The 22061-nt window shown below is 38.9% G+C and overlaps 1 protein-coding gene across 4 annotated transcripts in view; it reads left to right on the top strand.

The window, feature by feature from the left end:
- enox2 (ecto-NOX disulfide-thiol exchanger 2) overlaps positions 1-22061 on the top strand; it is a 290449-nt gene that overhangs the window by 186119 nt on the left and 82269 nt on the right. For all 4 annotated transcript variants that reach the window (XM_053476492.1, XM_053476469.1, XM_053476477.1 and 1 more), the window contains one exon: positions 15197-15328. In XM_053476492.1, the coding sequence (XP_053332467.1) occupies positions 15197-15328 (132 nt within the window). The remainder of the gene's footprint in view (positions 1-15196; positions 15329-22061) is intronic.

The raw sequence follows: 22061 nt of genomic DNA, 5'->3' as shown, positions 1-22061 counted from the left end.
ATATGAGGCCAGCTTTGTAGATTGTAGAGACGTATGCCACTACCTCTGGAAACACAGCCCTGAAGACGTGTCTCTGATGGTAATACAGACCTGCTCCCTGTTGAGCTTTCTGAGAGATGTGTGAGGATTCTCATCAAGGCCCCATATACACACACACACGTACAGAGAGAGAGAGAGAGGGAGAGAGAGAGCAGCTCTCCTGGTCCTCATACAAATCTGGCACATTTCACAGATGATGCAGCTGTGTAGAGCTATCTTGGATAACTTCCTGCTGTGCAAAATTAAGCTGTGAAAATCAGGTCCTGTGGGGGAACGTCAGGGAGCGAGTGTCCCCGTTGACGCTGTTGAAGGGATCTAAATGAAGGAAAAGGCCTGGAGCAGGACACAGGATGCTGGAGGTGTTTAGGAACTCCTGATGGAATTGGACTACTTTCCTTTGCAAGAGGTTATCATGATGAACACAGTTAAGTTATGTAAAAACTACCATTATTTTTTTCTAAATCATCCCCAGCTACACTACTGCACTTATAATGTACAGTTCCTACAGACTATCACATCTCTTCCAAAAGATTTTTAGGCATTGGGCATATTCCTTTAAAACGTTTGCACCATTTCAGATGTTTCAAAAGACTTGACACCATACTCCGCTTAAAGTCTGTTGTGAAAAGTTTTCTTTTTTTTAAGTTAAGCATTAACTTGTCACAAATACATTGCAGCACAGTGAAATTTCTTCTTTGCATATCCCAGCGTAGCTGGGGTCAGAACGCAGGGTCAACCATGATACACCGCCCATGGAGCAGATAGGGTTAAGGGCCTTGTTTAAGGGCCCAACAGTGGCAACCTGGTTAAGCTGTGGATCAAACCGCCAATCTTTGGATCAGTAACTCGGTGCCTTAGCCCTCTAAGCCACTACTGCCCCCAACAGTTAACGGCTTCATTCACGAGAAATCTTTTTACAAGCTTGACTTGACCAACATGTAGTTCAAATTACAACACAGCTACAGTAGGTGCCACTATAAGTAATCCCTGGTTTATCGCAGGTTAACATCTCAGAGCATAAGCGCTGCTACAGTGCTGGTCTAAAATCCATCAATCGGAGCGGCGCAATGCCTATAAAGGCAACTACTAATAAAGCAGTACCAAAAATAAGTTTATATCATTTATTATTTGAAGGTCATTATCCATACGAGAATGTGTTCCAAAGTTCACCTTAGATGACACATATGATGCTTCTGCAGTCCCACTTCTGCAGAGCTAAATCGAGTTAATATTTGTCAAAGTTAAAGTGAATAAAGTACAAATTTAACTCTTTTCTTTTTCATGGACCTAGTCGTATGGCTAATGAGAACTTTATGGTCGGTGTACAAAGCAGGAACATTTTCTGTGAGACTTATGGTGATGTGCCTATACGGTACGTGCATCAGTTTTGATTTGAAACAGCCTTGAAAAAAACCCAAACGATCCCTTAAACACAAAGTAAAGCTCAGCAAGACCCGAGAGTCTGCCACAGAAGCTTGATGAGGGCCGCTGGCCAATAATCAGCCTTTAAATTTCCATATCCGTACGTATTCCTGCCACGTTCCTCCTGCTGTGGAGAAAAGCAGTTGGTAGATGTGTACTTTGAACAGAAGTGTTTGAGCTTTATATTAAGACCTTGATAGATATGCATCCTCTCTTTTTTCATTCTCTCTCTCTCTTTCTCTCTGTCTTGCTCATCAGCCGAAACGTTGCTCACATATTCATCACAACACGACCAGATCGAACATGAAAGCACAGCGTTAATTCCCAAACCCAGGCTCGTATCTCCGATCCAGACGAGCTCTGCTTTGCTTAAATCTAATAATAAGAGCGAGGCTCTAGAGATATTACAGATCACGGTATCTGATAAATTCCTCAAACTGCACTGAATTGATACTCAAGCTCTGGGAGATTGGGTGCGCTAATCTAAAAGAGTAATCACATGACCCAGGATGGGTTTCAAAGGCCCCACAGCACTGCTTTTACACTTAAAATCTGCTCTCTAACTGATGCTAATGCCCACAGTGGAGTCATTTATGTACCTAGTAAACTTCAGCCCAGAAATATAGATATATACAGTATTTTTTTGTTTGTTTGTTTCCTATATATTTTTTTCCACTTTACGTCCGTGATTTTTGGAGAGTATGTCGAGGGGAATCCGTGATGAGGCGAGGCTTGAGAACATGATGTGGCTGGCTATAAGCCATTAACGTGATGTTCACAGCTGCTCGTGCTGATGAGTGACTGCTGTTCGAGCTTTACGCAGGGGCGCGGGCAATTTTGTACGTTCCGTCACGCTGAAAGTGCTAGACGTCTGTAACGAGATGTTCCCGCCGTCTTCACACCCACGATGACTATATACATCCGTCGGTTGCGCAGAAGTGAGTCTTGCAGATGTCTTTTAACTGGCTGAATAATGCATAACTTGTTTAAATAATCATCGCGTAGTCAATACATTGAGCGCATTCGAGTTGCTTTCTCACGCTATTTTACATGCACGATCAGCAAGTCATTCACGCGCGATGGTTAAAAACAGGACCTGCTCCAGCATACTCTACAGCTTCAATACAAAACTTTTACTTTCTTTGAACGTCCTTGCCTGTTTCGTGCTAATTTTTCATTTATAATCTTTCCCTGCATTTTTTTTTTCCATCTCAGAATGATTACCTGCAGCTAGCCGGGTCTGGCTAATACATTTCTCAGCGTGATGTCATGCGCAAAAAAACAGTTGCACAATGTAGAAACCCAGAACCGCTTCGAACGAGCTAGCGGGGTCGGTAATGATGTGTCGGTCGTTGATGATTGCTTTCTGTTAACTCACGCAGTCGTGATGCTGGATAGGTGCCACCGTGGCGCCGCTTTCAGCCTCTTTTTTGTCCTGTTGTCTTGTCCTGAAACAGCTCAGATGAGCTCCGACACACACACACACACACACACACTCAAAGCTGTAGTGCTTTCACGAAATGGGCCACCGGTGCCAAACTAGAGCTCAAAACTGATTATGAGCTTCTATTGCTGCTATGATGTCCAGCTGACCAGAGGTTCAATGATACGCGTACTGGGAGCTAGTTTCCACTCACTAAAAGCGTGCTTGTGCAACTGAAAACTCCAACTCAATGTGAATGAATGTGCTGTTTGTTTCCTGTTCAGGATGTTTTTTTTTCCAGTAGCCCTAAAGTATTCCTGGGATTTGAACAAGATCCATGGCAAGATCCCCCGACTTAAGAAAAACTAAATGACTGAATGCTGGTCTAGTCATAAAAACTTTCCGTTATTTTTCCAGTAAGAGACCTTTATTCAAGTCAGGGCGGATCCTGAGAGGATGCTGGGAATACGCCATAAATAAACCACTGGTCCATAGCAAGACACACACACTCACACATTTATTTACTTTTATTTAGATTAGAGACCATTTTTATTATTGTAATATTGTATAGGAAAGCAGAGAATCACAAGGACTCTGTAACTCAGTGTGTCTTTGTCTCAGTTAAATATTAAGTAAATATGTTAAGACTGTTTATCTTCCCCAGTGGTTAAAAGTTTCTTAATGCATCCAGAAGAAAAAAATTTGGCTACGTATTCTGCCTTCGGTCTGCCGTTAAAATTCCTCAGTTTCAACCTGGAAAAAATATAGACAAAGCTTATAGTTTATAGAGTAATTTTCCAAACGAGTCGTCCGTCGACTTCAGACGCCCTGCACTTACACCTCGCCTCCATCCTGTAACTGGAACCAGTAATCAAATAAATACTCGTCTCAGCCCCGGTGTCGATATCACCTTATACTCTGGGAAAAAAAATCTAAAGTCTCGATAGCATAATTACTCATGTAATCACGCTCCTTCCGAGCTGAATCAAGCCATGGGGAATCCATATCCGCGTCGACGAGGATCGAATTCGCGCTAGCCGCGGTAAGAAAATTCCGTCAGAGAATGGCTCCTATCAGTACATAGCCTTCATATTTCAGCACCTGAGGGCCGCGTCGATGTGCAGGACACCCTAGGAGAACACCTGATATCTCTATTACTGTCAGTCATCGCTGCGTTCTCGAAAAGCACATGCTCTCACCATCTGAATGTAAAATCTGCATGGTATCTGCGCACCGGGAGAGCTAGCACAGCGAGGGGCTTCACAGCGGTACCGGGGAAATAACACGCTGGTTGTTTTATGCTTCTCTTTTCAAGGTCATGCAACAAAAGGCCCGATGTTAATGAGGCTTTCAGGAAGTGCCTATCAACCCGGTGCTACAGTCTAATGCCTGCATGATTCCAAATTTGAAAATCTTGCACGTCTCCCGGGACACCAGGATGTGCGTTTTCTCATTTTAAAAATAAAAAGGAGCTCTCGACGCAGCCGGAACCATGTTTTAACAGACGCGTTTCATAAAACCGACGTTCCAGGCGCGTGGCAAATTATGCGGCGCAGACACAGACGAGTGCCGGCTTCCACGCCCACACCCACACCCACCTAATCATCAGGTGTCAAATTATTCCTTTCTCACACAGCTCTGACTTAATGTGGTGCTAAATGTGACTAATTTACACAAAAAAATATATTTTTCTGTTTAAAAAGAGTGTGCTGTTTTTTCTTCAGCTTTAATGATGCCCTTGTGTCCTGACACATTGCTGTTGCATTGTAAAAGTCTGACATCATTTGCCCAGCTCAGAGGTAAACTATATGACCTGATGGGTTTGTTATAATCGTTAGGACTGCACTAAAAAGCAAAAGACGTGACTATTCAGCCGCGTGGCTGACTTTGCGATCAGGGAAGTGTCCTGAAAACGCAGGACTACTGTAACACCAGGTATATTGCCCCTTTAGCCGTTAAGACCTTGTAGGTCGTAAAATAAATTTCCAACAGCTTTCTTTGTACTGCATGCGGACATTTAGGCAGGGAGCCACTGACAGCTTTATTGAGAAAGTCTGCACAATACATCATTTGTTAAGCATTGGACTTAAACAGGACTTTTCTTCTTTTTTTTTTTCTCTATGTGTGTGTGTGTTTCACAATTTTCAATTTTAGACCAGGTTTCAAATCTGTACCTACTATAGTGTGATGTGATCCTCTGCTCTTGTAGTGCATCTACCCCAAGGTTCACAGTCTTCTGAGATGCTTTTCTGCTCACCATGTTTGTAAGGATCGGTTATTACACTTACCATAGTCGTCCTGTCAGCTCAGAACAATCTGGCCATTGACCTCTGACCTTTCTTTACTTTTTCTCTTCTTTTTTTCCCATTTTGTGTAAGGACTCAAGTTTCTGAAATACTCAAACCAAATACCCAAAAACTTGTGCTGCACAAGAAACCGCATAAAATGAAAATAAAAAATTGAGTGCAGTCATCTGAGAGTCGCAATTTATTACAGGTAATATACGCATTGAGTGTTGAGTTTTTGAGTGAGTCAGAAGTGTATGTAAAGTATGTTAATAATTTACCTACGAGGGGTGTTCAAGTCAAACCGGAACATTCGATCACGCAGAACAACAGAACACAGTTAGAAGAATGAAAACTGAAAACGCACTTATACTAACGTTTCACTAGTGCTTGGATCTCAGTATGCCAAAGCCCTGCTTCACATCTGAAATGGTGTCCTCCCAGGAACTCCGTTACTGTCCCAAACATGTGGAAATGGCTTGGAGCGAGGTCAGGACTGTATGAGTGGTGTGGAAATAAACCCCAGCTGAGGTCCTCTAATGTAAAAATTGTGCTTGCATATGATTGTGTGTACAGTTCCCACAGACAGATGTTTAATTACTTGCCCTTCCCTCCATCAGACACTGAATGCAAGTAAAGTATATGTTTGTTTGATACTTTACTATACAACACCTACACCTTATGGTGAAAATATTCATGACTAAGATTAAAATATTCAGGGCTAAACCCCTAAATGGTGGAAACGTACGATGCCACTGCATAATGCAGGTCGAATCGCAAACAAGATTTGTGTCAAAATAATAGCGTTTTTTAAATGAGTGTTGTTGTTTTTTTTTTTTTTTTGTAATCAAATCATTCTTCAAAATCCAAACTTAAAGCAGCACAAAGAGATCAAAATCCTCCACAAGATCCATAGCTCTTGAGCTGGATCTGCATGATTTAATGCATAGTGCTGATTAGGTAATTGCATGAATGTGCAAGTGTTCGCGTATTCTCGTTGAAGTGTGCTTTGAACGTACAGTATGTAGAGGATGTAATGAATTAAAGCACTTGTTGTGCTGGCATGGGGGAATAATCAAAGACAAGATGGTGTGAGATGGCCAGCATGAAGCAGGAGACCTCAAAGTTGATCATTTTCCTAAAACTGAAATGTTTTTCTCTTACACCGTAGTAAATTGATGATGTATTTTTTTTTTGTATATATTAATAAACAACATGCAAATTTTTCCTTAAAGTATTTGTTAAAATTCTCAGAGTGATGCCATTTTTACTTTGAGGATTAGGAGTACGAGTTATTTATCAAGATTCTCAAAATAGGAAATGACTCCCATCGCCACTAAAATGTAGGAGAGCTCTGAAGGTGTCCTAACTGGTTAGGAGTATTAGGAGTGAGGAGTTCGTTCAGGCAAAGGCGCACATGGAGGAGAGACATTTTAGTAACACTGAGTGACACGGACCTCATAAAAGACACATTTGGACAAAAATGGAATCCTTTTTTTTTTTTTTGCATCGTGTGCAGTACAGTTTGTAACTGATCCGATAACGAACATGTCAAATAATGTGTTTGAAGGTGACTGATACTGTACGTTTTTTTTTGGTAAGAGTGAAGATGCAGTTTTAAAACTACGACAGAGCTGACAGTGTCGGAAATGTTGACTTAAACTCTTATAGCACCGCTGATCGTCAGCATTTATATATACAGTATAGTGGAACCTTGGATTAAAAGCATAATTCGTTTCAGAAGTGGGCTCATATTTCAAAACACTTGTAAACCAAAGAGCATTTTCCCATAAGAAATAATGGAAACTCAAATTATTTGTTCTACAGCCCAAAAAAATAAATACATAAAAATAACTAATACAAAATATAAAGTAAAAATAAAACAAATTAACCTCCACTTTACCTTAAAAAAAAAGGAAAAATAAATCTCGACAGATAAGTGTTTCCTTTTGTGCGCGTAGGCGTTGTGTCTGTGTGTGTGTGTGTCTGTGTGTCTGTGTGTGTGAGTGAGTGCATGCATGTGTGTGTGAAGGCAAAAGGAGGGGTGTGTGTAAAGGGGCACGGTGTCAAATGATGCATGCGCACCGACACAATGCTAATACAGAGAGGGAGAAAATTGATCTTTAACCTCTCTAATGAGACTTTCTTTTGTGTTACACGCGTGCACACACGTGTTATAATAAACAATACATGCATGATGTACACACACGCATACAAACAATATATATATAATCTTCATAAACAACTTTTCTGTTCTACTCTGAGGTAGGTAGGAAGATTTTTAGTCCTATTTTTAGTCCTTAATTAACTTTGAGCCCAATTCCTACGATTGATTCTGAGACGCTTAGTTAATATGGGCCCTGATCTTTTTCTCTTTTTTTAACTGTTAAAAAAAAACAAAATTATAAAGTTTTCTTCCTTAATCACTCCACTATTAAAGTTCCTGTGAAAGAAACCTGCAATATGGCCTGCAGCAGGAACCTCCGTTAGCACGGCTTGTGTAGGAAATGAATCAGGATGTTCTGACTAATCAGGATCGAGAATAACATCACAGCGCCGCTGTACAAAATCAGAATCAAAACTATCGCCGGCGCTGTCATGATAGCAGCATCTTACTTCTTGCCGAGCCCAAATTATCTCCTCACACTGAGACACTTCCGGCAAGTGATCTGGCAATCCGTTTGCTCCAGTAGTGAAGGGGAAAAATAAAGACGATGCCGCTATGACAACAGTCTGTCCTGTCAATCACAACCCGATAAGAACACAGATCTACTGAGCAAGACAGCTGTTACGCAAATTTTTAAGTCTTGTTAATGAAAGTTTTCCCAGCGATGATTCATTGTGATGGCTTTTTAATATGTCTGGGAGATGGATTGCGGCACTAAATAAATGCAGTTCTGATCTTTTATCGAAGTTTTTACTTTTCACATGCAAAAACCGACTGAACAAGCTTTGAGGTGAATATTTCTCTCTATTACTCTGTACAATGCGCCAGAGTAGGCAGGAAGCCGAACACGATGCACTGAACCGCTTTGACATCAGTACAGTTTTGTGAAAGTGGTCTGGAGGTCACTACGCTTTTTCCGATTCTCTTTTCATCCATTAATTGTGGCGCAGAAGTTCAGACAGGTCTAATTTCCTCAAAGCTCGACGCTCTGCGTTTCTTCAGGTTAGCTTTAGCCTCCAGACCTCTTTTTTTTTTGTATTCCTTCTGACTCGGCACGTTCAGCTGCTTCATCACTCTTGGCAGGAAATATGACTCATTCCCTAAAGGAAGTCACTGTTTGGCTTCCTGGGTAGTGATATTTTATTTCTCTTGCCAATGATAGAGCTGCAATTCATGAGTTCCTTTCCAGAAGAAAAAAAAAAAAGAACTGGTTATTAACAATTCAGGAAAAAATCTTAGTCAACACTTTCTTCTTTTCGTCCACTTGGCTGTGCTTGTAGAAGGAAATAGCAGTCTGCTTCTTGTATTATTCAATTAGAACATAGTTAATATTTTATCAGAGTGCTTGAACCTCTTGGACCTGTGTTTCAGCACTTTGGAAGCCTTTACGTCCCACCTAATCTTCTACCGCTTTAAGAAGTGGCTCTGTGTTTACCCAGCTTACATATCTGCACACTCAGGGTTTTTTTTTTTCTTCTTTTTTTCATTATACCCAGCTAAAATTTCTAAGTACACTTCAGAGTTTCTCAAGGATAGACCGTTTTTGTAAATCGGAAGTATTAATCTAAAGAAACCGTAATGCTATTTTCCTTATTTTATTTCATGTAGGTATTTTGGGCATGTGACATGTCAAAGTTAATAAAACAAAATGCCTTGCCTATTTTTAACTAAATCCTCTATCCCGAAGACATAAAACTTAAATAAGCTTAAAAAGCAATGACACTCGAGGCTTCTTCCAAAGCTTCTTTTTTTTTCTTTCTTAAAAGTCCCTGTGTAAGTCATCACAACAGAATGTATTAAACATTAAAGAACAAGCATCAGTATAAAACTTTAAACTGAACCTTGTTGTATTATAAAGTACACTGCCTGACCCAAAAAAAAAAGGTCACAACATCAGAAGAGTCAAGTTATTGGGCTGCATCATCAAGCAAAGAAAACAAGTAAAGAGATTTGTGCTTACTGAGACTGGGTTGAGAACCTTTCAACAGTGCTGAATCGTCAACTTTGTGTAAGAAATGTGGTCGGGAAGAAAATCACGAATGGAGATCACTTAAACACTAGGTGAAGTTGCATGGTAAAAAAAACAACAGTAAAAACCAGAGCTACCGTGTGTTGAACAGTGAAAGTAAGTGCATTTCCATACACACATACAATGTCAAGAGAAGTGACAGGACTGGGACTAAACAGCTGTGTTGTCATCAGAAAACCATTTCTTATTGAGATTAATCAGACTAAAGGCTTCAGTTTGCTAAGGGTACTGTGGTCTGATGAGTCCAGATTGAGCCTATTTCAAAATGATGCCCTGGCAGGGGATAACTGAGACTTAAAGTTCAATTGCTCATAACCGGAAGCCTTAAGGAGATTCTATTGTACATAACTCTACTGATCCTCAGTTGCAAAATTCAGCCTCTATATCCCTTAAGATTCTTGTATTTTTAAAGAACGCACCCAGTTTTAGCATTTTTGCAGTTGATTTTTTTGTTAACGTTGAAAATCAATGGTGGACCTGTCAACAAAGGATTTTTTTGGAACAAAAAAGGCACAAAAACCTAACTTTTTGAAACGTTTTGGGATGTTCAGGGTAGGGTGTTTTTTGTTTTTTTTTGTCCATACAACTGAAAAAAATACATACCTACATATAAGTCAAGTCAAGTCAAGTCAAGTAGGCTTTTATTGTCATTCCAACCATATACAGTTCAGTACACAGTGAAACGAAACAACGTTCTTCCAAGACCAAGGTGCTACATACATGCAACAACATCAATTAATAACACAACATAAATTAACAACACACTTTACTGGAACCAGCTAGCTAACTAAGACATCTAATTACCTGACTAGCTCACATACTGTATGACAGATTTACATTTTTAAGTGAACCTAAATCTATTTCTATACAAAAAAAGAGACAACATTAGACAACAGACAACAAAGTGCACATACAAAGAAGGTGAAATGAAGACCAAGAATGAATAGAAGGCGGTATGCCACAGTACTGTATCTCAAATTCTGGTTTTTGCATACTGTAAATGACAGCAGATTTGTTTTTGTAGTGACCAGCTGGAATCAAACTGAAATCCAACAGATCCCTCTGTAATATCACTATTAAATATTAGTTCAATGTTGAAATATGTAAGAGAACAGGATGTTGGGTTTGTATGACATTCTAGGGGGTTGTTGGATCAGTAACCAGGAGACAATTTTTAAATATCAAAAGTAGAGATGTAACGGTACAATATATTTAAATTCGGTACAAGAAGTTCGGTTTGGTGAACATACAGTCTAGGTTCAGTTTAGATTTGAAAATATAAACAGGCAGCACTTGGCCAAGGCATAATGGAAAACGTTGGAAATATCACTTTAAAGATTTGGAATTTGTACAGGTTTAAAAAGCCAGATAAACACATTTATTTTCAATATACGTACTGCTCCGACGTACAAAGTGATAATTCAGAATTATTGTCGTTTGCGATCTCATCGTGTTCGTCAAATAGAGACACTGGCTGCTCTTTCTCTCTCTCTCTAGGTAGTATTTTCGATTTTATTTATTGTACAAATACGTCTGTGTGTTAATTAATCTAAACCTAATACTCATACAGTATATACAGTATAACTCATTTAAAGGTACAAAGTTTTATTTATTTATTTATTTTCTGATGCTGTGTGCAGCCATGTTGGTTTGACATCACTCTGTAAACAGGTACTAAAACTCCCTGGGATTTGGGAATTATATCAGCAGTTTACTTCTTCTGTGGTGGTATTTTATGTCATGAAACCCATTTACTCTATGGAGAAAGAGTGGTGTATTGAATTGTGTAAAAATAGTAACAGATCCATCACCAAGAGCAAATAGTGGGAACAGTGTTTATAAGTATCATTTAAGCATCCCTTATTTAAAAGAATAATTGTTCATACTATTTGCTTTTAATAGTGCTGTTGCTATTCTTAAACAACACTTACTTAAATACCTAGACGTAGTTTTTTTTTTTTTCTTTTTTTTTTTTTTTAAATGGAAATTTATAGCATGTGCCTTTTTGTGCATTCCTTATATGCTGAGTAAATGATGCCTGGCAATTTAGTACAGGTCTATGTTTACCAAGCTCATTATCATGGAAAAAATTTGTTGTTGTTTTTTTAAACTTCACTGTACTGAGAGCGTGCTTATTTATTCATGTTGATTACCTGATTATCTGAGTGGCAGCAGGGTCGAGCATCAGCTGCAGACGGAGACAAGGCTGGTCGAACTGGCAGGTAAAGCGTGATGAATCTAACCCGTGGGTGATTACAGCGAATGTGCTTATATGCTTGTCTTGTAGAGGGACGGCATAAATCGGAGAGAGGGGGAGACGAGATGAGCTGAGCTTAACACGGTGATTGTGATTGTGCATGTGTGCATTCACAAACGAGAAAACAAAAATAAAAAGTAAAAGGAGCGTGAAAGCTTTGAAATAAAATTCGACTGTCTCGCGAGTCCTTCATCCATCCACGTACACCAGGGTTCTACAATCTGGATTTGTGTTGCTGTCTTATTGGGCAGAAAGTTACAGTTAAAGCCGTGGTTGCACTCATTATAAAGTCTACTGAAGGGCATTCTTATTTATGAAGCAGATGCCGTGACTTAATACTGCAGTACTGCAGGCTTACGTATTTATCTTATCTTATATTTACGTCCCCGGTATATATCGGTATTCGGTCAAATGTTTACTGAACATCCACTCATCATCAACATGAATGTCTTGGCTTTCAATGATTAAAAAAAAAATCCTAGAGGTGAATGATTATATAACAATTTTGATCAGAGCTTTGAAATCATTACACATTTTTTGAAATCACATATTGTAAAAAAAAAAAAAAGGTTGCAAGAAAAGACCTTGCATGTGATGTACAATCGACCGATAGCTGACATGGCTGCCATCAGTAAATCAATGATCATAGCAAAACAAGAACAGATCAACAGGAGCAGGGATCTACCACAGCAGACAGGACCCCGGGTGCAAAATGCAAGTAGGAACAGCATACACCAAAGAACACACAACCATGTAACAGGCTTTGTGAACAGGTTGGATAGAATTTTTAGAAATATTGTGGAGAATAACTGGGCAAAGTTCACCTGGGATTTCAGGATCCACATAGACAGACAGGTATAACCAACTGGACAGTGTAGTAGCAGACCAGGAGAAGAAAAAAGATATAGCTCGGGCGGCGTCAGTGCCTGAAAGAGGTGCTAGAGTGAATGTGGAATGTGAAGGCCCAGTGGTGCTCACCATGATGAAACTGGCTCTCATGAAGACCTTCCCAGGAAAGCAAGACCAAAACTTATGTCTGCTGGAGAGGAGAAGTTAATTTAGAGTCACCAGCCTCAGAAATCACTAATTAACAAACAGCACCTTAGATTAGAGGCGGTATGAAGGCTTCAGAGCGTAACACATCTCAATATCAACTGTTCAAAGGAGATTATTGCATATTTTGGACGCATTGTAATAGAAAATAGAAAAAGAAATCAGGAAAGACCATGGCGTTAGAAGGTATATATATAAGCTATTAATACTTTAGTAATACTTTGTTGACTTTTCTTTAAAAACAACAACTCACCTGGACACAGAATGAAAGTGTTCTCAACAGATCTTCAGACAGCATTAAGACATCTTTCAAAAGGCCTGGGTCAGCCAGGTCATGACTCCACTGATGTTTTCCTTTTCTTTCCTTTAAATTGAACTATAGTTCTGTGAAAGGTACAAAGGGTTATTTTGAGATTACTAGCTATTTGTCTCTGCGACAGTCCACCTTTAGACAGACCCACAATCTGACCTCAATCTGAAAAAAATATTAAATAAATAATAATAAAGGATAAATAAATATATACATACATACAATGGAATTTTCTCAATGGCTAAGTACAGTACAGGCGTATTCTAATCTGAATGGAAGCACACAAGTAGTATCATAATAATTGCAACAAATTACAGCGCATACATTTCTAGCATAAACCAAAATACATAAAGGGGAACTTAACACTTTTTCGGCTGTTAGTGGTGATTTATAATTAATTTCTTGACCCTTACATAGGCATAATTCTTCTTAAGTGCAGTCCAAATATTTATGTATGGCACTGATTATGTCCTGTAATATGAGAACCTTTGTCAATTCTTTATTTCCCATGAGCCTTATTGGGAATTCATGCTTTTGTTCTTTTTTTTTTCTTCTTCTTCTTCCAAGTAGTTATACAACTCTTGTTTCTTGTTTTTTTTTGGAACTTGTACTCAAATAAAAGCACTGAATCAATGGATTTTTTTTAGAAATATTTCCAGGAACACAAACTGTCAAATTCTCATATTTTTTGAAACCACATGCATATAGACACGGCTCAAATTAAGCATCGATCAGCTCTGTTTTTTGCGGTTTATTGAATAATCCGATATGAAATATTCATTTGTCTAAGTGGCGAGCAGAGAGAGAGAAAAGGAGAGAAGTGAATAGAGGAGATGGAGTGGGGAGCACTGGTTGTGTGTCTGGTGCTGACTGGGGTGGGGGGGGGTGGTAGGGGCTAGTGGACGTGCCTGGTACAGTATGTGTTTGGTAGGTCATTTTCCTGTGTTTTATTCCTTTTCTATGGAAATTTGTCAAAGCCTACAATTCTTGTACTTATTTAAGTGTGATCTGTCATATTTACCCATTAATACTTCTTTATATTTATAACCATTTAACCAATAACCGTTTTCTCACCAGCTTCTTTTATTTTCTCTCTCTCTCTCTCTCTCTTTCTCTCACTTAAAGTTAATATGAGTGACGGCTCATTTTATTGCGTTACTCTATCAAGAAACTACAAAACCTTACCAGACTTAAATTGACAGCTTTTATTTCTGACTTTTACAAAGTCTGTCAAACATGCCCCTTATGTGATTTACTATACAATAAGGTTTGATACCGATTAGAACAAACTCATTAATACAAACCTGCAACTGGAATCAAATCTTTCTACCAATCATAATGGAGAATCAAACAGCAAAAAAACAAAAATTTCCTCTGCAGAAATGCATATGTCATAATCAGGAATGACGGTAAATCTTGACAAAATAGTTTGCTGCACTTCTTTTTTTCCCGCTTCTAAGAATATGGGTTGAATATGGTAGCACTTTATTCAATGCTATATATATATATATATATATATATATCATACCTAGTGTCCATTACTAAACAACGACCATATAGTCCACTCAGTAGAATATGGCTGAGAGTGGTATGAGTTGCTGTATTTCGCTGCTATACTATCTCCTGCGCTGACATTGAGCTCTCTGTAAAAAGCCTAGTGTGGAACAATGGCTGCGAAGCCAAGAGTCTTTCAATGGTGAAACCATATTTTCTTCTTTTCTCACACTGCCTCGGTAAAGCCCCATGTGCACCATCCATCAATTACAGACAGATCTCAACATTAACCTCTCAGCTCACAGGCCAGTGCTTACTCTTTTGGATGAGCTCGCACTCTTTGTGGATCACCCCCCCCCACCCACCACCCCCCTTCAATAGCAGATTAAATGTTTTATAATAGAGTCCATTTCCCTTCTCGCTGAGACGTAGACGGATGTAAATTAGAGCGTGATCGGAGCTCTCTCTTGTCGCTATCTAGAAACGACAAAGACGGATACTTTTCCAAGAGGGGGTTTCGGATATTTTGCTTCAGGCTTTCCAGACGTATGGGGAAATCTAAATTGATTACAAAGCGATAGCTTTCCTAAATGTGCACATGATGTTGCTTTATACAGCCTGCATTTTCAGAAAGATGTTTATTTCGTTTGGTAATAGAATAAAAAATGAATCCATTCATTAAAGAATTTTTTTTTCCCTCTCTCCTTGTCTGTATAGAGGGTCTTCGTAATATAGCAATGGACTCCAGCTCGTTGGGAATGCCCATATCTGACCCGAACGCCTGGGCCACCGCCATGAACAACCTAGGGATGTCGCCCATGGGCATAACCGGACAGCCTCTCATGTCTGGTAAGTCTAAATTATTATCTCCAGCTGCTGTTACACCATAAGCGAAATGACATACTGCACAAGAAGTCTTTTGATTGTACAGTAAATAAAGATTGATGGTTTGTTTACAGAATAAACTGATGCTGTTTTATTGCTCTGTAAACCAGATTTTACCAGATTAGCAACAGTGTAAAAAGTGATCGACTTAAAATCTCCAAGTCAAAATGTAGATTAAGGGTTCAACCCTTCAACCCGATCAGCATTTGATGCTCAAGTCCACTTGAGGAGGCGGTGTCTAGCAGGGTACAATTACAGGTACTCGGGCTCTGGACAAATCAAACATGAAAGCGATTTATACCTGAACATGGATGTGGACCACTTTTTGGAATATAACATCATCAATTCCAGATGTCTCCTCTAGGGTATCTCACATACTTGTCTCATCGTCTCACCCAGACATACAGTACAGTACATACTGTAGCTGATAAAGTAGGAACGTTGACATTTTTCTGCTATAATATTGAGCAGATTGCAGATGTTTGTCTTCCTTGAACTGTTCTTCTCTTTGTGTTGATTGGCAGCTGGTAGAAAGCAACAAGCACACACACACACACACACACACACACACACACACACACACACACAGACACCCTACATTCCTGCTTACACATCAGGGTCATGATTAACTACATTACATGCCACATTGCACATTTGCACACAGCCACATCTCTTGTTCTTGTTTTACCCGACACACACACAAACACACATTAGTTTGTTTCTTAATGTTTCACTTATGCTGCTGCTGTCATACTCACACATCATATCTTTACCCTTATATTTTTTTATATTTGTTACACTTCTCAATTACATTCTGAACATTCTTTGTAATTTTTACAAATTCCCATCTGTGTTAGTGTTCAGAGTTTGCATGTTCTTTGCGTGTTTGGTAAATTAGTTTCTTTTATTTCACCTGAAGAAACTAACATACACACTATAAGAGTGTTGATTTACCATGGTACGCATAATGTAAGTATTTCAAGTGTGTGTGTGCAGCGCCTCGATGTAGACAGTGTTCACGCATATTGTTCACGCAGATTCTCAAACTTATCCCCAAACAAAGGAGACGCTTTGCTTGTGTAATGCAGGAATGGTCCTTAACACTCTCCTTTAACATTCCCCACAAGTAGGCATCAGGTGGTGTAAGATCGGGGGAATGGGTCGGGTACGGGAAGGAATGAATTCTGACATCTTTTTTCGAACTTGGTTCACATTCACAGCCGCTTCCGGATGAGCAGAAATAATTCTCAACTATAAATACCTTTTCCTATGACGAGAGACCCATTTCCAACAACGACTGCACAACACAACTTTCTTTTCACTCCTGGGAACACGTGTGTCTGGAGCTACGCCGGACAAATGCTCGTCTGAGATTCGCAAGTTTGCATATTTTGGTGCATACCGTATTTTTCTTCTTAGGTTAATTGTATTTTTCTAGTGCAATTTTTTTGCACTTTTATTGCAGTGAAATCATTCTGTTCTATGCTACCTTTTCATTTTAGGTCACTGACAGTCATGCAAGCATTTCACTGCATATCATACAGTGAACGGTTGTGTAAGTGACAAAATCTAATTTGATTTGAATTAAATTAAGTCTACGGCACTAATTACTTTTTGTCACCTTTTTTAATTGAAAAAAGAACGAGGTTCAGATTATTTCAGCCTAAAGTTTTTTGAAAACATGGACACGTTTGATACAGTAAGAGAGACCAAGCTGTAATTCCTGGCAAGCAAAACATTCGTCATCGTGTATGAATTGAAAGTGTAACTTTTAGTAATCCAAGCAGGGTGTTTCTGTTAAGACAGTTAGCCCTGTTTGTTTACTGACTCTTGGCTTCTTTGCGCTTTGAAGAAGAAGCACTTTATTGCCTGACGTTGGCCATTAGCTGGATGAGAATAAACCACCGGCGAGCTTAATGGTCATTTACATTGCGCTTTGGTTGGCTTTATGGGCACATTTACCGAGGAAACATGTTGTGTCTGATATCTGTGCGTGAACTTGGAGCCCCTGATCTCTCAATGCAGTCGGCGTGGATAATTAGTCTCTGGGCTTTTTTTGGCCAACAGCTTTATGGTAGCGTAGTGTGAACGCACTACTCATTCCCGAATTACTCACAGGGCAGGCGTCTCAGACAGATGGAGAGGAAGGCAGGACTTATCAGCCGGGGCACTGCTATGAGTTACATCCATGGAGGTGGGACAGCTGTTAGCAGTGCTTCTTTTTAAAACCCTTCATATATACAGTATATTCCATTACACACTTTGGAAACATGTTGCATAAATCCTGCACCGGTCAGCTTCTTTTTTTTTTGCTGAGATTTGACTGGAAAATCTATAAAAACCTGTGATGTCATTTACCTACTTTTACTGCTAAAGTTTGACGTACACTTGATAATTTATAATAAAAGTATTTTATAATTATAAACTTTTACAGTTTATAATTAACTAAACAAAGTTGAATTGTCAGTCGCACTGTATGTTAAAGTTAACAATGCTAGTAAAGAACTAGTTTAATAATAAACATTGTATAGTTTTTTTTTTGTTGTTGTTGTTTTTTATATTTCTGTAAAATTGTTCGACACACAGAAAGTCAGAGTAACTGATAAACAGCAGCCAACTGCGTCAAAGTCGACTTTTGCACGATTTATCTATGAGGGGCGTTCAAGTCAAACTGGGACTTTTACAGCGCGATGAAATTTCTTGTGAATGAAGGCATAAAGCTAATTGACATTTACATAAGACATCAAGCACAGTACAGTGATGTGATTCTTAGCAGCAGGAGGACGTTTGAATGACACAAGCAGTTTAAAGAAGACTGTACGTCTGTCAATGACTGTGATCATGTAGCGAGTAGAACGCCTCATCCCTGAAAATCATCAGATTACGTGTCGCCAACTTACAGAAAAGACGCATCTGTCTGTGGGAACTGTACACACAATCAGCCACCAATTACAAGTGCACATTACAGGAACTCTGCACACTGAGGAAACTTTCAACACGGATGGTGTCCATGCACTAGGACAAGCATTAGGGCAAGTGCATTAGAGTAGCAGGAGATTATATAGAATAATAAAATGAGTTTTTACTTTAATAACTATAATGCCGGTTTCACTTGAACACATTTATTTTGTTTCTCATGCTGTCCATTATGTTTCTTATACCTATTATTTTGTTTCTCACTCTGTGTTGTTTCTTACATCTTTTAATTCATCACATTGTTTATTTAGTTTCTCACACTGTTTATTTTGTTTATTTTCTTTTGTTACTTATGCTTTTTATTTTGTTTCTGACCTCTTTTAATTTGTCTCTAATGCTGTTTATTTTGTTTTTTACACCTTTTATTTTGTTTCTCACCCTTTTTATTTTGTTTTTTATGCTGTTTATTATTTTTCTAACTGTTTTGTTTCCCACTCTCTTTCGTTTGTTTCTTATGCTGTTTATTGTTTTTCACACTGTTTGTGTTGTTTCTCACCCCTTTTAATTTGTTTCACACTATATTTATATTGTTTCTCACACCTTTCATTTTGTTTCTCATACCTTTTATTTTATTTCTCACTCTTTTTATTTTGTTTCTCACACTGTTTATTTTATTTCTCACACCTTTTATTTTGTTTCTTACACCTTCGATTTTGTTTCTTAACTCTTTATTTTGTTTCTCACACCTTTCATTTTGTTTCTCAAACTGTTTATTTTTTTTCTTACGTTTTTTATCTTTACTCTTTTTTTATTGTCTGTTTTGTTTCTCACGTCATTTTATTTCATTTTTCATGCCATTCTTTTTTTTCCTTATGCTGTCCATTTTCTCTTACAAACCCACATACCATGCTGTAACCACCACCCCCAAACTCTCAAACTTTCAAGGAGGACTTGAGGGCAGCAATAGTGATGTAGCTAAATTTGGAGAACAGCAAAGAGTTTAGCAAGAGCATTTTTTTAGATGTGGAGGAGTTCTCACAAGCACCGTCACAAGCAAAATGTTATGTTTTTAATAAAATGAAATAACTGTAACCGATGATAAAGCCCGACAATCGTATGAAGACAGAATCTGGTTGACGATTAGTCCCAATTATCTTATGTATAAAATTATCGCCTGAAACGTTTTCGTCACAAACGCAAACTTGCAAAAATGGCAGTTTATTTCAAAATGAATAAATTTCAACTCGGTTAAATAAGTGGTAAATGAGATGTAAGAAGAAAAAACACATCAACACACCATGCTGGTGGCTAACGAGACACTATTGTGGAGCAAGACACATCCCTGGGGGCTGGAACATACATGCTGTAGAGAGCATTTACTGTAAGTGAATGAATACAAGGCAGCAACAGAAATTTACAATCTAAAACAAAAAATGTTGTTGGAAAAGGTTATTTCTATTGATTATGTATAATAGTCTCTATTTCCTGGTTAAGATTTTTTTCTTAACATACCATTAAACATTTAAATGTACATTTTTACCAATTTTTAAAAAAGGCATATATTCAAATAATGTGTCCAATTTTGTTCACGATAATTACTCTGGACTTACACTACTGTAGGTCTCGTCCTAAGATTTTAACTCTTGCTTGCAACTTCTTTTGTTTAATTCCACATGCAAGAATTGGAATATTAAAAGAGTTGTCCTGATTTTAAATTTGGTCTAAATAAAAACACTAGCGCTCCATCTGACATGCCCAGGGTGCATCTTTTTTGTTTAGTTTTTTCCTCTAATGCTATGCAATTCCATTAAGCACCCCGTTGGAACTGCCACTTCATCCACTTATAACGATCTCTTTGATGAAATGATCTCTTTCATCTTCTTTGTATTCTCATGTCGATAAAATAGCCCTCATCTCCATGCTTCAGTACGATGGCACGTTTCGAACGTGTAGCTTTTTTCCCCCCGACATTGAATTTTACTGCTCCTATTTATGGTACCTCGAGCACAATACTCCCTCTTTTTGCAAGATCACTTTGTCTGAGGGCGAATTATATTCTTCGCCAAGCAGGTTATAAGCTGGCATTTGAAAGGCTGGAATAGTGATGAGTGTTTGGAGAAAGTTTTGTCCTGTGAGCCGTGTAGTAAAGCTGCCAGCGCTGCCCTATTTCCCTAGATTTCTCTCGTTTCACCCTCGCCTTCCAATCAGCTCCTCTGCAGGGAATACAGTTTCCTCTGATTTCCTGCATCTCAGCTGGCTGAGAAATGAAGACCAAGATCCAAATGTCCCACTGCGAAATATTATCCTTATTAATCTGGATTAATACTGTCTTTTGTGGGGAAAAAAAAACAAAAATAAGTGCAGGTTTCATAGCAGGAGCAGTTTCTTTGTTAGACTTTCGGCTGTCCGCTAGTCCTTTACTGTAGTCCTGTTGTGTATGCAGCTGGAGTGGATGAAAGGTGTGTTAGGGAGGGTTTGCTGCTGTCTGGCGTTGCTCCCCTCCTCATTAATCACACAGGGGAAAGCAGCTGTTGCCTCCCTACTCTCCCTGTCTGCGCTGGACCACCAGTTCTCACTGCCTCTATTACACACTCCAGCACTGCCGCATCAGCACCTTTTACTTTATTTCTGAAATAATCACATTTTAGCTTTGGACCTGGACTGTCCAATCAGCCAAACGCAAACATACCATTTAACGTCTTCTATACGGTTGGTTGATTTTAAATACTAATTAAGACTCGCCCACGGGCGGTAATGCTATAAAGCACATTTGCTCACAATTACACAATTATAATGCAGCCCCATTGCAACTGCTCCCCAAACCCTTGGTTGATGCTCCTTGCATTATGGCTACTTTATTCCACAAGTAGACCATATTAATAGACGGCAGGGTCCATGTACCACACAGACAGGATATGGTTTTCATACCGTAGAGTGTCTTCCTGACGTATGACATGCTTGAAAGTTTTTTAAGACTCCTGAGTGTAGCGACATAAAGACTTGATGAGGTCGAGTTCCAGCTATCCATGCACCGGGAGACGAGCGAGCAAAACTGGAAGAGATGGCATAAAAAAGACAGCCCCAGTCCGCCCTCTTCCACAAGCATAACCTCACATGTGCTTGTCGAGGACAGCAGATAGTACTTTCTTTAAAAATGTTGCTGGCTGACTTTATGAGTCTTGGAGGAAGTAAGAATAAATTTGGCTATGAGGCGAGGCACAACCTGGACAGGGTGCCAATCCATCACAAAACACACAATTTGGGGACACCAATTAACCAATTAATGTGGAAACCCACCAAGCACGGGAAGAACATGCACACAGACCCGAGGCAGGAATTAAATCCTCGACCATGGAGGCGCGAGGCCATAGTGCTAACCAATCTCTTGCTTAATGGAGTTGCAGTAGATTTGTAGATGTACATGTTGCTTAAAATTAAAACATGAGCTAAACATGGAGGTTCCTCAAGAAAGAAATATGGATTGCTAGTATTTAGGATTATTTTAAAATTTGTCATTTTAGAAAAATTATTAAACAAATGTATAGTAGTGCTGCAGGTATGGTTTATACTCTGACCTGCCCTCTATATATATATATATATATATAGCTTTTCCAGATGTCCAAAAGGTACACAGGTATGGATATGAAGAACGCTGCTTTGCCAAATATTACTAACAATACCACTAACGGTATCACGCGTGTGCCAATCTGCAGCACTAAAGGAGCGCTTACTCAAATGTGGAGGTGTATAAATAGCTCACAGGCTCTGCACACAACATGCT

The sequence above is a fragment of the Clarias gariepinus genome, chromosome 2 (assembly GCF_024256425.1).
Source record: "Clarias gariepinus isolate MV-2021 ecotype Netherlands chromosome 2, CGAR_prim_01v2, whole genome shotgun sequence".
NCBI lineage: Eukaryota > Metazoa > Chordata > Actinopteri > Siluriformes > Clariidae > Clarias > Clarias gariepinus.
This window is presented reverse-complemented; position numbering and strand designations above follow the sequence as displayed.